General features: G+C 41.2%; 1 protein-coding gene across 1 annotated transcript in view; it reads right to left on the bottom strand.

Moving 5' to 3' along the window:
- Positions 1–16235, bottom strand: part of LOC102686973 (receptor tyrosine-protein kinase erbB-4) — a 369352-nt gene that overhangs the window by 170924 nt on the left and 182193 nt on the right. The window contains exon 2 of the mRNA XM_015358522.2: positions 15566–15717. Within this exon, the coding sequence (XP_015214008.2) occupies positions 15566–15717 (152 nt within the window). The remainder of the gene's footprint in view (positions 1–15565; positions 15718–16235) is intronic.

Below are 16235 nucleotides of genomic sequence, written 5' to 3'. Positions count from 1 at the left end.
ATTACACTAACAGCTCTGCTCTCACTACCGATTTCCACATTGACTCCTCCATTGGTTGCATGGCTCTGTTTCCATCTATTATACTGCCAGAATGGAGGGATATTAACACTAAAACGGCATAATTAGCTGATGAGCAATTAAATTATTCTAGTACTCTTTTTAGAAGAAAGGAATTGCTCAAAATCCTCCTTATCTTTTATTTTCCTTTAAGGTATATTTAAAGAAAATCAGAGAATTGTACTTATTAACTTTCTTTACGAGACTTCTTCTGAGTCTTGAACAGGACCAGGAAGAGAATTCCACAGGGCAAGGTGCATGCAGACTAAAGGCTGCTTTTTTCAATTAAGGAACCTGCTGATCTGGAATAGCCACTTGTCTTTTTGCACGTCTTGGCTTGTAGCTATGGTTCCATAACCACACACAAGGGAGAATGAGGAAATGCGTCTGACTCCTCAGCGCCAACCCACCTTCGAGGCACTCGTGTTTTAGCACATCACAGGCAGCACAGCCCTGTCCTTGTGGCTCAGTGTCCACAGAATGAAAGGCCCAGGAGAAAGCACCCAGGAGACTGCAGGGGTCGCTTTGTTGCTAGGAGCCCAGAGAGCCCTGACTAACTCCACTTTCGTTGTTTTGGGACCCAGTCAGCTCATGGCCTAACCAAGCTTAAACCTGTGATTGTAGAACTCAATCAGCTCTCACACAAGTGGTCTTCACAGTTGGGCCACTCAACGGTCACCCTCTTCAATCTTCCCCTTGTCATTTTCCAGAAGAGAAGAACTGGCAAGCCTCAAGGCTCATAGGGGGAAAACATCTCCATAATTTATTTCTTGCGTGTAGGTGAAGAATAAAGACAAAGTCATAGAATTTGCAGGGTGCAGACACAAGGCGGCCAGCTTTCATGCGATACTAGATCTTACTTTTATTTTTGTAAGGATTCTAGGGGTTGCAGTTATGACAAAGCTGGGTTAGAGAGAATGTCTTGCAACATCTGTAATTTGGGAAAAGAACAGCCTGTCAGAATTCTTGATGTACCCACCAAAACCTACTCCTTTATCAGGGATTACCAAAAAAATGCAACAGTTTATAAAGAAGCACAATGAAGACCAATGGAAGGAGTGCTTTTTTATTCGGTCAAGCAGAGAAGCGGAACATAGCCTGCCGCACCCCATCCCAAGAATGAGGTCTATTTAAATATCACTTCACACTCCTGCCAGAAAGGCAGGTCAGCCGGACAGACGCTAATACTGGCAAGGTTGATTAATGACTCTCTGGATTCCTTGTTAAATTGTAATTACAAGCAGCTTCAGGAGCAGGCAACAGCATTTCAGGGGGTCATTACCAGGAAGGAGGTGGTGGGGGGGGTTTCTGAGATATTTTTAATAAAGCAATCCAAAACCCAGGTGCACAGCTTTGCAGAAAAGTTCAGGTACATTACCTCAGACGAGCAGTAGTGCTCCCTCAGGCGTGGATGCAGCCCATTTGGTGGAAGACAAAGACCTTTCTGCAGAGAATCATGTTTGCTTTGCTTATAAGTTATTCATTGGGAATTTTTTGAGAGTTCAGATTTGTTTTTCTCTTTCAGCACATCCGTCCATTCTCTTTTCCTGAAGTGCTTCTGTGTGCACCACGGCCCTTTTCACAGTCATTATTTTCAGCTACAAGTGAAATTGCCCGAGGGCTAATCAACATTTAGTTCTTCCGAGTATGTTATTGCACAGCAGTTGATGGATGATACAATTACACTGAATGTCACTTAGCTAAATGGCTATGTAATCCTAATGAGGTCTTATTCAAACACTGACTAGTTAGTGTGTAGAAGAAGAAGCAGGAGAAGAAGGCAGCCACAACAAACGCAGTGTGGCAGGGCTGGTACCGACGCCTGTTCAGTGTGATTCATCCTAGAAGATAACTATTCTCTCTGTGCCATCTGTGGAGAGCCACTGCGGCTGACAGCCTGCCTAGCAGACAGTGTGGTCGGGAAAGGGCCAAATAAGAACAGCATGCCACAGAGGTTACAAGCAAGACAAGGCTGCAGGAACACTGTCGCCATTTTTCTTCCACTCAATGTACCCCCCCCCCCACTCCAAAACAAAAAACATATACACAGTTCTTGTGTGGTCCTAATGAAGCTCAGTTTAAATAAAAACACACTTGGAAGCTGTGGCTTTGAAGGTGTGAAGTACTATATAGGTGTATGTCCCAGCTGATACCTCCAGAGGTAAACCCCCCACCAACCTTCCAAAGTGTGTCCTCTATTCAACTTTCTCAGAACCTTCTTATTTTAAAAGTAATAAATGATCCCTTCCGTTTAAATGGCAGTATTCATCCCAAAGGATTCCAAAGTGCTTTCCATGTACAAGGGACCCACTTCAACCACCTCTGAGTACATTGCCTACATGGGTGGCACACAGCATCATCATGCATCAGTAGCCTCGCGGCATAGCAGATCAGGTGGAGACGTGTGCAATTGTTTCACCAAATGAATGGAGATTGGAAAAATTTAGTCAGAACAGTCCGAGTAAATTCTAAATTGAATTCAGTAGGGAGACTAGGATTAACACCTAAACAAAACAGTGCAATGGCACGTGTGATGAATAGTAAGGGTCTCTTCTTTAATATCTCATCCAAAGGATGGAACACTGCACGGCGCAGTGTCTCCAGTCACCATACTGGGTGGTCCAGAAAAAGAGTGCCATCTACTGGTCCTTTCATTCTAACTTTAACAAGATACACTAGCCCTCCAGGAACAATACTCTGCTAATATGGGTTTCCATAGATGTTTCCTGTTCCAATACTGACCAGGCTCAAGTTTGCTTAACTTCTGAGAGATCAGGACACTATATTGTAGTGCTGCTCTAAGCAGTCATGTTCCATATTATTATGAAAATTCACCTACCTTCTAATAACACACTACCCTGACTAAACTGTATCCACTTCAGTTTGAAAATAGATTACAAAAAGACATCTTTGATTTGGGGACTCTGTTTCTGCATGGACAGATTGCTCCACTTATGCACTTCAATCAGATGTACTGTACATTCATCTAAACGAAATGCAACAGAACATTACACATTGCATTAGAGCAAAACTTCAGCTCTAAGAATAACAAATGGTCCCTGGTTTCACAGCAGATCATCAAGCAACCTCCCCTTTTCCATCCAGCAAGACAAGGTCAATCTGCTGTTCCGGGGCCCACCAATCATCATTACAGATCTGCTCCATTCTTTCAAGGACCCCACACTGATAGAAACAGACAGGAGGCACTGCTGCTTAGCTTCCTAGTTTAGAATCAAATACTGTAAGATGACTTGAAAGTTTCACCCAATAGCTTGATCCATCAAGATTTCTGGATGCAACCAGTTCACGGAAACAGTCATGATGGCCCAGCAGGGAGAAAAGATGTGCATGTAACAGTTTCTGTACTTTTACAATTATACATTTTTGCACATAGGTGTACTACATCTTCATGCATGGCGTTTGATTCCTCTACCTTTCCCTTCAATACTGTTAATTATCCCAAAATTAGTGCACAAATGAGCTCAGTCAGCATTTACCTGATCTTGCCAAGACCTGGATCAATAAAGATTACAGTGAATTAGCGGTATTTTTAGTGCTAAAAAAACTCCCGTCATCCCTTACTACTTCAGAGAATGACAAAGAGCAGTAAAGGTCTGCCAGAGGGACTTCTACTCATTACTTGGTCATCACTACCAGCTTTGCGGATACGCAGTCCCAGTCTGAGCCTGGCGATTAATATTCTCTTGAACCTGAAAGCAAAATTTAAGTGGTGTGATTTTTTTTTCTTAATTGAAAATCACATCATGCCTGGTTTTGACCAAAAGAGACTGTTTCTTTTGCAAAGTCAAGAGGTCCTGACCTCTTTACCGATTAAATTAAATATGATTGATTACAAGTAGACATGCCATTAATGATTACTATTGATGTACTGTATGGATCAAGGACATAGTTGTAGTAAAAAGGACAAGGATATCAAAAGAAATGTTTTCCCCCAGGACATCTGTAGGTCTACCACAAATCTAAAACAGCATAAAGGCTGAATGCGTACAGATGTGTGAAGATCCTAAACACTGCACAAACCCCCACAGAGATTTACACGAGTGGCTTCAATATCTCAAATTAGCTGCTCAGTGTTATTTTAAAAGCAACTGGCAATTATCCGCAATAGTCCTGCCTTGTGTAGTGACTGCCTTCAGAATTCAGCCATTACAATGATCTGCACATCACACTGATTATTTCTCAAAGCTGGTGGTATAACAGATTTAGTTTAATTTGATTTCAATTAAAACCAAGATTTTTTCTTGGTGCCTTTTTTTTTTAATGACAGCAACTCTCGTCATTCAATGCAAAGATATTCTTAAATCGTTTGATTAAGTGCAGTTCAAGTTCGTTTATTGTGCTGGACTTGCTCATTAACTCTCCCTTTTTGGTTCTGTATTTGTGAGATAAGCTTTAATGCCCCTCTGCCCACAGTAGCAGCATGTCTGCCGCTCACTCATAAAAATGTCAATCTTGTCTTTGGGGTAGCTCCTTTGTGTCTGCCGCAGTCACACATTCATACGCTGCACAATAGCCCTCGCTCCTAACTTGGCGCTCTGAGTGTTCAATTACAGCTCGGGCATTCCTGCAGCTCTCTGCACGGCTGTCAGAGTCACCTTCACAACTGAGTTAATTACAAGGGTGGGTGGTCCCAGCCTTTCTCAGGACAAGCGTCGTTTAACAATTGTTCAGCATTCCTGCCAGGCCTACACACATTGTGTAGGGACGCATTGCAAAGCAGCGAGCAAATGACACACAAGGGAACATTTGTGCGCTTGGGAAACCAGGGGAAGAGGAGGTATTAGGCGGCACCTTCCTCCTGTGCCTGTCTGCAGCAATCAGAATTTAACTCCGGGAACAAAAATACAGGTTTTTCAACCCACAGAGAAGCTTTAGAATTTCAACCTATTTTCATCTGATTGATAACAGCGTACCGTAAGGCAATTAATCTCAATCACAAAACTGTGCCAAGTCAAAAGCCCCATGAAGGAAAAAAAAAGACAAAAATCTAACAGTTATTCTACTTTTTTTTTGTTAAGCGGCGCGATTTGTCTATCTTTATTACCCAGCATTCCTCAGCACGCAAAAAAAGGCCCTGTGCGGCCATCACATCAGAAGACCGTTTTTCTCCTTCTTCTCCATGTACCGGTAACGAGCACAGCCATTTTCCCAGATCAATCAGGGCCACATCTCCAGCCCGCAGCCGCTGCAATAGTTTGACGAGATTCCCGGGCTGAAGAAGAGCCCTCCCCCCAGTGGCTATTGTCGCTGGGTTTGTGGGCTTGTTAAAATCTAATCACTTTCCATTCAGCTCATCCATCACGCCCGCGGAATCTGTTCGGCTCCACACTAAAGAGAGCAAACCGCGGCTGTCCACTGGGAAAGAACTATTAAAGCCACAATAGCTTTTGGGAAAGGGACTGCTTAAATAAATGGAGTTCATGGGCTGGACAGACAGGACTTTAGGGAAGGGGGAGGGGACTGGGGGCATTTCCATTTTAGTTCTGGGTCAGCAAAAAGCTACATGAACAGGGGAAACAGAGAGAGGAAAAGAGAGAAAGAAACAGGGACACAGAGGTGGCAAAATGAGGATAAGGGCCAGAACCTTCAAGGAGAGATGAACCTTGAATTAGGTTCATGCATGTTTACGCTACTGAGGAGTTTGAAAAGTCTTGCCATTTTTTATGTTCAACTTAATTCAGTGACTGAGTCTTTTAATTTGAAGGAGTATTACTTAAGCTAAGTTTATCTATGATTCAACTAATGACATATTCTGTTGGGAGATGTAATCTCTCGTAAAGCACTGTGATACTCGCGCATGGTTTTGAAGTGGCTCTGTGTTCTCAGACTTGTCGTCAGACAAGGATTGTTATTGTTGCAGTCTAGACATGAACTGTGTAAAGCTTATGAAGAAAGCAGCCCTGAGCCCTTCTAGGTGATAGAAACTTGATTAATAACTCCAGTTTTGCGGAGAGAATTGCCAGGTTTGGAGCTTCATACTCGGGGCTCTGTATTTTTATATCGATTAATTCCCTGTGGGCAGAGTCTGATCATAAAAACATATAAAGGAAAGCAACAAACAAGAAGAGATGTTTGACCCACCTTTTTCATCATTTTAAAATTATTCTAGTGAGCCACTCTGAATCTGTCTAAGAATTTTTCCTCCCCCCTGCTAATGTAACTTTGAAGTCTTGTGTTCAGGGTGCTTGGGGCAGTGACAGCATTAGACCAACAGCCTTTCAGCCTTTTCCTCGCTTCTTAAAATCAATGATCTGGGGTTTAGGAACAGCCATCTGACCATAGATTCTCTGTCTGCATGAAACCTGATGCTCTTGAATCTTTGACAGCCTCGGAATCTCGCACTGTGCAGCTCATCATAGCAGAATTGGTGTCAATAACATAATTGATTAGAAAACAGTCAAAGGTTTTTAATGAAGACTCGGTGGAGGCCTGTAATGTCATTGGCTCATGGTAGGACAGTAGCCTATATCCCAGCTGAGTACTGACGTCAGACAATGCATCTTTTTGAAGCAGGCGGGCCAGATATCTGTGAAAAGGGAGCTATTGACAAAAACAAGAAGTCAGTAATGAGTATCGGCAGGGGAATGATGAAGATGTCTGGACCATGACTCAGACTTGCAATTCAGGGATCAGAATCTTTCTCTATAGCACCTCAAGTGGGTTGGAAGACGAGAGAGGGGAGCTGCTTTATTGTGCTTAGGTTAAGAGAAAAATAAGAAATTACAACAACATGGCTTATTTATATGCATAACCTATAGCATAACAGAAACAAATCACAGTTAAATGATCAAACCAAGAGTAAAATAATATTAGACATTAAAAGTTATAGCAAAAAGGCAAGCCTTTAGTTGAGTATCTATTAAGGAAAGACTCTACTGACCATTGTGTGGAGTCTGGTCTTAGATAAAATAAGAAGACCTGAGTCAGCAGATCCCAGATTAAGCATGGTACAATGCTCACACTTTAGATCTTTAAGATAAACTGGTGTTAGGACATTCCATTCAGTGTCTTGCACTGCATAGGCCTACTAAATTCGCAAAAATGAATGGGTGTTTAAAAAGGGCTTAAGAGTTTACAAATGCATTTTTTAATTAGTAGTTTCAAAGGCCATTGAAATATTGCCATTAACTTGGAGCATCATTTTCTAACTATTAGATGTTAAAAGATCATTGTCCCTTTTTTTCCTTTGACATGAAGCAAGTATTTTTGTCATTTTCTCTGTTCAGTGAACTTCTCCGCTTGTACTGTGCTGTACGTAGACTTAGACACCACTCCCTCTGCATTAGCAGAAGCCAATGTAATTGTTAGCCAGTGTTAACATCCTGAATCATGGTTTTAAATGGGTGTAAACATCTTAGGTCATAAGGCAGAGCATGTTATTTGGTTTTAATAAATAAATAAGATTGTATTTAACGGAGACAAAAGTGATGGAGATTAAATTTGATAGTTTTTTACATGCCACATATTTTACAGACATGGATTTACTTAAAATCAAACAGGAAAATCCATCCAAAATGTAATGGGGAGCCAATTTATACAGGACAGAAGTTACATGCTGGGGCAGAGCAGATTTAGAGTACCAAATTCACAGGATGCCAAATTCTGGATATACTGATGGCTAGACACATTCCAAGCAATTGGACAGAAGTCCAATTTGATTAAATAAAGGCATGTATGAAATTTTCAGCATCAGATAAACCAAGGACCTTAACTGGCAATATTGCACAGAATAAAGAAAAAGACACCTTAGTGACATTTCTAAGATGGGATTTTAAGTTCACAACAGGGCCAAAAATAACACCAAAGCTTATAACTCGAGTGTTAAATTTCAGCCACATCAATGAGGACAGTTAACTCACCAAATGTGTGTAGCTGTTGATGAGAGTCAATAAGCAGAATGTCAGTTGTATTGCTGTTGAGCTTAAAGTTTGGCTACATCCATATCTTAACATCAGAACCTGCAGCACTGGAACCAGCTTTAGTTTGCAAGTAAAGCCAAGTGTCATTGGGATAACAAACGTTCACAGAAGTTTACTTCTTAAAGTGTAGAAATTCAGATCCTTCTAGGCATGAGCTTCATGGATGCATCACAGGAAGCCAATGTGTGCAACACAAATGTTCCCCTGTTCATTGTTTTTCTGTCCCAATGGTGACACTTCATATGACACTTTTACTTATATCTAATTAATGAAAACATTAAGAAATTAATTTTCAAGCTTTAAACTTACCTTCTTTCATACTCCTTTTAACACTGAGTTGAGAATACATTTATTTTACTTTATTTCAGTAAAGCAGGGGCATATCATGACAAATTGGTTTAGGAAAATTTGTAACATTTTGTGTACACATGGTTTGTACACATGGTTGTGGACAAACATACATTGAAGGTAGTAAAATAGCAATGACTGGCAAACCTAGATTCTTTCTCATGGTGTCACTGCATGAACTCTTGAGAATTGGGGGGAGACTCCGAGCAGCAGCACAGAGAGACAGACAGACCGAAAAAAAAATTATTCCCTTTCTTCTGTCTGTCCTGATTGACAGACAGACACAGCCTTTAAAGGAACAGAGCACCCAGGTAGATGGCTCTGTGGCTAAGGATCTGCACCTGTGACTGGGAGGTTGCCGGTTCAAATCCCGCGGCCGGCAGAGGAATCCTACTCCGTTGGGCCCCTGAGCAAGGCCCTTAACCCTAACTGCTCCAGGGGCGCCGTACAATGGCAGACCCTGCGCTCTGACCCCAAGCTTCTCTCTCCCTGTCTGTGTGTCTGTGTCTCCATGGAGAAAAGCTGGGGTATGCGAAAAGACAAATTCCTAATGCAAGAAATTGTATAGGGCTAATAAAGAAACATCATTATATTATTATAGATTAATTTGGTTGTCAGGCTCTGACAGGTCTAAACCACTTCCCCACCCCGTCACCCCGCTCCTCTCGGCTTCTTCTGTAGGAGAATCCTGGCAGAACAGAGCCGAGAAAGAGGAGGCAAGAGGAGGGTAGGGTTAAGGGTTGACATTATGGTAAAGCTGCCACTATTGACTGTCAAATCTGTTCATCGCCTAGCATCGTATGTTACCTTCTTGATGGGATGCTTTCTTAAAATGAACACGGAACATCAATCTCCAGGTACCCAAAGCTACACTAGACTGCTTCGTTGGAGCCTGTGATAGTTACTCCATTAGTCTCTGGCTGTGATGATGGGCATAGGGAGCACAGAGCCCTCACACAGCATCACTGGGACTGAATTTCAAAGTTTGCTTTCAACATAAGTGGGAGCTGTTTTCTGAGCCTTCAGTGGTCTGGCTATGCTTAACAGAACGGCTGAAAGCCAAGACATTTGCATGTCACTTTTTTCCCATGTTTTGTAGAGAGGGACAGAATTGTGTTGTTTTTTTGTAATGCAAAAGGCTAATCAGTTTTGACAAGAGTTTAGGAGTGCAGTTTAAAAGACACCAAGGCTGAGTGAAGTGCAGGAGCAGCAACGTGGAGCTCCGAATCTGTTCAGGGGAAGAAATGTATTCATGGCTCACAGCACACTAAATTAAAGTGTTTAAAATCATGACAGGGATTAATAAAACACCCACACAAATCTTACCCACAATAGCCATAGAAACAATAGGCATGCAAGAAAAGGAGTCAGATTTAGGCAGATATGTAACTAAAGAGCCTTTTCTGGTCTTGTATTATTGTAAAGCATTGATTTGATGTGTCATGAATGGTACAATATTAAAGATTTCAGAAAAATTAAGCCATAGCAAGGCTTGCTTAGCTCCATCAGTTGAAACTCCTGCCCTTACATAGCAAATCTTTCAACAGTGCAGGATCTTTGATGCAATTCGGATACACCCTGCATCCACAGCCAGAGCAAAACCTCAATAGTCATGATATGAGACCGGCTTACCAGACATTTTCTCCTCTCCTTACTTCAGACAAACACGGACATTGACTGAAAATGATGAATAAACTGTTCTCCTAAGCCGTGATTGTAAACAGGCACTCCAACGTCTGCATATTATTTTTTGCCCCTGATTAAGTAAAATTCAAGTGAATGAAAATGAACCAAAGAACATGCTAATTGCACTTGTCAATCCAATCTTGCTCTATTTCAACAATGAGGACTCTCAATCAAGACTCATTAATATTAAAAGGAAAAGGAAAGGTTTTTCTAGGCTTATCTGAATATGCATGCAGTTCATTGCCAGAAATGACGTTCTTATGTAAGCAATATCTCCAATAGTTCATGGGAGTTTTTATGACATTTTGCATTTAAATTCTACCACTATATGTATCTTACAATATAGGTATAGCCGGATTTTCCCCGTGGGTAGGCTGCATTCAGAACTGCTCATTCATTTTCCATTGAGTGGGGCATCTACAGATTATCCACAAGGGAAAGCAGGGTTCAAAAGACAATTAAGTGCACCCATTGCTCATGTGTCTCTGCCTTACTATTGCCACCACAACTCCTCTCCTATTAAACTGTGGCACTGTCCCACACAGGACAGGATGGAATACACTTCATTTTCAAGGCTTATTAATCCCAGTCCTTACAAACACCCATTATTGTGCTCTATTGTTCTCCAAACAATGAAGAGTGTTCATTGTTGTCTTAAGACAGTCATTCTAACCTAGAAGTCTGAAAGTGTTAATTAGAGGCACCATAGTAATTTATTTCCTTCATGCTTTGCATGAATAAAGGATTCCGTGCTTTGGTTTCACAACTGTGCTCATTTGTGGATTGCATGTTCCATTGCTACACATTCTTCCAGATGGCTTCATGTGTAAGGGAAAAGAAGTTCCCTTGAAGTGCTCTCGTACAGTAGGTGGGGCCATCTCTCTCCTCTGTCCACAGTGTAGGGGAGGTCAGGTCAAGGCAGGACTACATTTCCTAAGAGCTCCTTCTGCAGCCCTCACTGTGCCCGTCTAATCATGGGCTTTAATGATTTCTCTGCTTCTGTTCTTTTTCACAGCAGTGCCAAAGGGCCATCACTGCCTGCTGTTTTGTTAATTGCACCTTTATACCTTGCCAGATGAGTGTTCTGGTTTGGTATACTCATAAACTTAAACATGTTTACAAAAAAAACTTTGTGAAGCATTTTTCCCCATAATTCTTCTGCATGGCAGAAATGATTTACAGAGATGGCTGTTGATCTGGTAGTGAGAAAATCACTAAGAGGTTAAGAAAGGTCACAGTATACAAGTATACAGGTGGAGGCTGTTCTAGCCTTTTGGTAGCTTAAAGAGTTTTGAAGAGGATATGAGCTTCAACAACACTGCAGAATAGCTGGTAGCTTGTAGCTTGTTTCATGCTCCCTATTATCAGTTGTACTCTAAATGCATTTACACATAGTTTGCACTTCTGACTCATGTTTTACTATTCATTCTGAAAAAGTCCAATGCATTTCCTTTGCTTGAATACTTGTATCAGGTCCCCTTGTAATAATCTTCTCTGTTCAAATCTGACTCCCTCAGACAGATGTTCTTGTTTCCAGATACATCAGCAATGAACAGATGACCATACAATTCATGAAGCAGCACAAGGACAACCTGCATGTCTTATTTATTTAGTTGACTGGAAGCCTCTTGCTGGACACTAGTGACCAATCCAAGCCGGCCTACATGTGGCTTCACACAAATGGATTTGCAGCCTGAATTAATGACTGTTCGGTTTAAAAAAAGGAACAGTGAAAACCTTCTGGAAATAAGATCAAGACTAAATAGTAAACAAAAGAATGTGAATTAACATTTGTTAGTTGTTAGCTGCTCAACAGCTCATCACCGTTAAAAAACAAACCGAGCTTTGGGGGTAAAAAAAGGAATACTATCTCAACGTCATACCCACCAATATTCCATTTCAATCCCCATGTTGGCTAATTGTTGAGCTAATGGTGTGACGCCTAATAGAAATGTTTATGGTTTCCGTTTGCAAACGATATTGTGGTAATTAGCAGCATATCAGCTCATTAAATACTAGAGGAGCAAACAGGAATGGTGATTAGCAAACGAGTGCCAACTGTCAGTTCAGAACAGTGCATGAATCAAATAGTCTGGATCTGCACATTTGAGCAAGCAGCAGGTATACATATGCACATCTTTCATTACTAAGGCCTAAACTGCCTTATTTGCAATAATGCACCACTGAGGCTTAGGAAGTGTATTAGGTTATTTGCTTTCTAGATGCTCTAATAGATAGTTTAATTTTGTCTCTATGAGACTTCATCAGGCTATAACAAAAGTAGTCAATAAAAGTCTAGACGTAGCTACATACTATTAATACCGAAAGCTTATATTGAATAAAGAATAATTATGACAGCAAATCTGAGGCACTGGCAATTTTGAAAAGCACTTTACAATCTGAAAGAAGTCTCTATGAAAATGTGTATCAGTACATTGCACCAGCATTTTTTACACATATCTAAAAGGAAATTAGGAATGCTTATATCAATCAAACGTGGGATTTCATTCATCAGCCATTGATGCATTTTAGGAAGTGCTTATAAATCTTTCTGGAGGTTCAAGAAGCTATAATAAATCTTGGCTATCTTTGAAAATAAGGAGGGGGAAAAAACATAGGTTTCAATCATTTTAGGAGACAGTGGACCTGGGTGCTGGATAATTTTTTCAAGGTGACGTTCTACGCTCTGACAGTGAGGTCCACAGGTTCTGGCTTATTAATGTGCTTAAAAAAACAGACTTTTCAATTTGTTCTACCTTATGGTGTTAGTGATTAATATTCTACTGTATATAAAGTGTGAATTTTGCTCTCCTTTTACCACATAAATCATGTATATTATTAAACACTTTGATCCTGCCCTCGTGATTTCACAGGTGAGGGATGGTGCTCTTCAAAGCAATGACTCAGGTCTTCGCCTGTGCCTCCAGCTGACAATTCCTCAATATTAACTATAGATATCTACAGTAGTATCAGCCAATTTCTATTCAGTTTAATATGCTGCTTATGACTATTACATGAACAGTACATTTACACATGCATGTGACAATTCCTGGTAGTGCAGCTACCTTAGAGATTAACCATGCACTGCAAAACCATAAAAAGTCCATGTTTGAATGTATTTTGCTGTCCCAGAGTAAGTTGGCACAGTAGGAGTCTATTTGTAAATCCTTTATTGCATTTTTTAACTGTGCAAGCTGCTTATTAGTGCACTACATATGTTTTTGTGGCACAAGCTATCGTGACAGCTTGCACATATTTGTTTTATGTTCAATTATCAGTGATCTATGATTCTCTTTGAGTCCTGGTTCAAGCACCGCCTTTCCTGAGCCCAGAGACATTTTCATGGGGTCTGGTGCATGTTGTGATTCTGGTCCTTCCTGTGAATTTTTCTTCCATGTCTTCAAAACATTTAAGACAACAGGAAGCAGGAGAGTGTTTGGTCTGTAGCACACAATCCAGGTTACAGTAGATCACTTGCCTTGCTGCCTCTAGTCAGGACTTCCAATGGCTGAAGGATTGGAGCTGGCAGAGTACTGAATGCCACCAGCTTGTCACACAACTGTGACCCAGCACCAGAAATGCACTGACTTTGGTTTATTACACTTCTCTAAGATTTCATCATTGCTGGCTACTGTAAACCTTGAGGTATTGCGATGCACCTACAGTAATGAAAGAGTTCGAGCCGGGAGCTGCGTCAGCATGTGTAGGCTGCAAAGGAACAGTTCATTCCATGTTGAAAAGTAAAGAAAAGAAACACTTCCCATCTTCTTCAGGCGAGATGGAAAGAGGGAAAGTCGTAAATAAAAATGGAATAGGAGAACAAAAGGCAGAGTAGGTAAGAAGGGGCAGGGAATATTGAGGAAATGGGCATAAAGCAGGTGAGAATGAGTGTCCAAACTCAGGGAGAACATTGGGAGAGATTGAGAAAATCGAAATCTGCAAATGAATAGAGAGAAATTAGAAGGAGGTGAATCTGTCGTTGAGAGAAGGCAGAAGGTGTAATCAAAGTTTAAGGACAATTAAAGAGTGCTGAGCACTCTCTGTATCTCAAAATCGAGCTAGTATATACTGGAGCATCTTAAGCGTCCAAGTTAAGAGGACTTGCCTTTCATTTCTTCAGCTGTCACAACACCTCAAAGGTGAAATTTACACCAAAACAACAAATTAAAGACCTAAAGCCTCTTCTGAATACCACAGCGGTGGAGAAGGTGTCACCTGTTAAATGAAATAGTTTAACAACATACAGACACTGAGCGGAGTAACACCATGAATGCTTGTAAAAAAAAAGTCACTGCACTGTATTTGCTGAAACGGTTCCCTGACATAAATCCCTGACCTTTTCCGAAACACTGGATTATTATTTTTCCCCCTGAAACTCCATCTGCCAGTATTGTTGTGTAACGGAGACAGAGAGAGAGGTCAGATACAATTTATACTGACACTATCATCCTCAGCCATAATGTAGTCTATCTCTGCCACTGTACCAGCCACATTTGCAACGTCAGTATTAACAGCCTTTTCCTTTCCTTTTTTCAGTTTCCCTTTCACAGTCCCTTATCTTCCATCCACAGCCTCTGGCCGCTGCTGGAGCTCCTGGTGCACCATCATAACGTCATTAACTGTCTAATCCATCCCAGTCTGCTGTACAGGAACCACAGCAGGCTGACTAGATGACCTCCATCGCACTGAAATCTACCAAGTATAACTTTCAATTTTTAGCAGCCGGATGAACAATAGATCAGATCAGTTGTATCTCCATATTACTTCTGGACTTCATTTAATCTGGTCAGGTGTAATAGAATTCTCTCACAACAAATGACAGAACTTTGCTTTCATACTTTAGAACATGTCCCTCTGTATTCATTTTCTCCTATAATGCAGAACAGTTTTATGAATCCCAGGAACATAATTATGTAGAAGATTTCTTGGTTAATTGCTCTAAATGGCACATTTAATAAATAGATAAGAATTTGCATTCTTCAGCACAGTGTTAAGTCTCAAAATAACACTGTGCAGTGCAGAGTAGGTCCAGAATCAATGTGATTAGCTGTTACTGTGATGAAACTGCTCCAAGTTCTGAGAGATCTCCATTCATCTGCTCTGTCAACTACTAAAAAATCTGGCTGAAGGAAGAGCTGCTTGTGAGAACAGTGTCTCCTTAATTAGACTGCATTACGAGGACTCAGTGAAAGAGAAAGAAACTAAACAAACTTTTGGTGTTATTCAACTCTATTGACAGCAAAGACGGGTATTTTTGGAATCATAGCTACCTGGAGCATTTTTGACACATTTTACCACTAAGCGTGTGAAATAATTAAATGCATTTGTATTAGGCTATGTAAAGGACAGGGCAGGGATCCAGAGATTTGTTATGAGTTGATATGAGTTAGCAAAACAGTAAAAACCTCAGAACTCCTTCTGCTGTGCAACTTTCCGAGTCAGCCTTTGAGAGCAGATGGGGGATCTGATGTCTGTGTTAGCAAAGCCAGTACAACAGAAGTGTATTGTTCTGCTCAGGAAATACTAAGTCCTACCCGTAAGAAGGAGAGGTCTCGGTTGCGATCAATACTGGTGATCTCCAGGTTTCCCATAACCACCTCGCAGTTCTCATAGTATTTGCGCAGAGTCCGGTACTGCTGCTCCAGGTCTGACAGCGTGCTCAGCTTGTTTTCTGTCCCAGCACATACTGCAAAGACAAAACACAGGAAACAGTTTTTATAATAGCCTTCAAAAATAAATCCCTAATAGGCTGCACACCTAACTGGCCTTTTCTGCGTAATCCCACCCCAGCAAAGCTCAAAATGAATGCTAACATGTTTCTGACTCCACAAAATGGACAGCACATAAAAGGAACGGCTGCAACCAGAACGTCACATTCCAGTTGACTGGAACAGGACCACTCCCTTCCTGCCCTCTCACCCCTGCCCTTGGGAGCCAATTAATGGGCACAATGACCACATGTGCAGGAGCAGTTGAGAGCACATACAGGATAAATCAGTCTGATTCACCATCATAAAATACCGCTTTCTTTCATGCATATGCAAAACAAATGCCAATTAGAGGAAATACATTAAGCCAAGTGTCTGTCATTCCGCCCTTCATTCAGAGATGATGCTCTCTGATACGCAGACCTGTCACTCTTTTCTGACTGCCCTCTTTATCTGTCACAGCTCCAGGACTATGAGCTCCTGATCCTGCCCCGGG

The sequence above is a fragment of the Lepisosteus oculatus genome, chromosome 12 (assembly GCF_040954835.1).
Source record: "Lepisosteus oculatus isolate fLepOcu1 chromosome 12, fLepOcu1.hap2, whole genome shotgun sequence".
In the NCBI taxonomy this organism is placed as follows: domain Eukaryota; kingdom Metazoa; phylum Chordata; class Actinopteri; order Semionotiformes; family Lepisosteidae; genus Lepisosteus; species Lepisosteus oculatus.
Note: the sequence above shows the minus strand (reverse complement) of the source record. Positions and strands in the feature narration are given on the sequence as shown.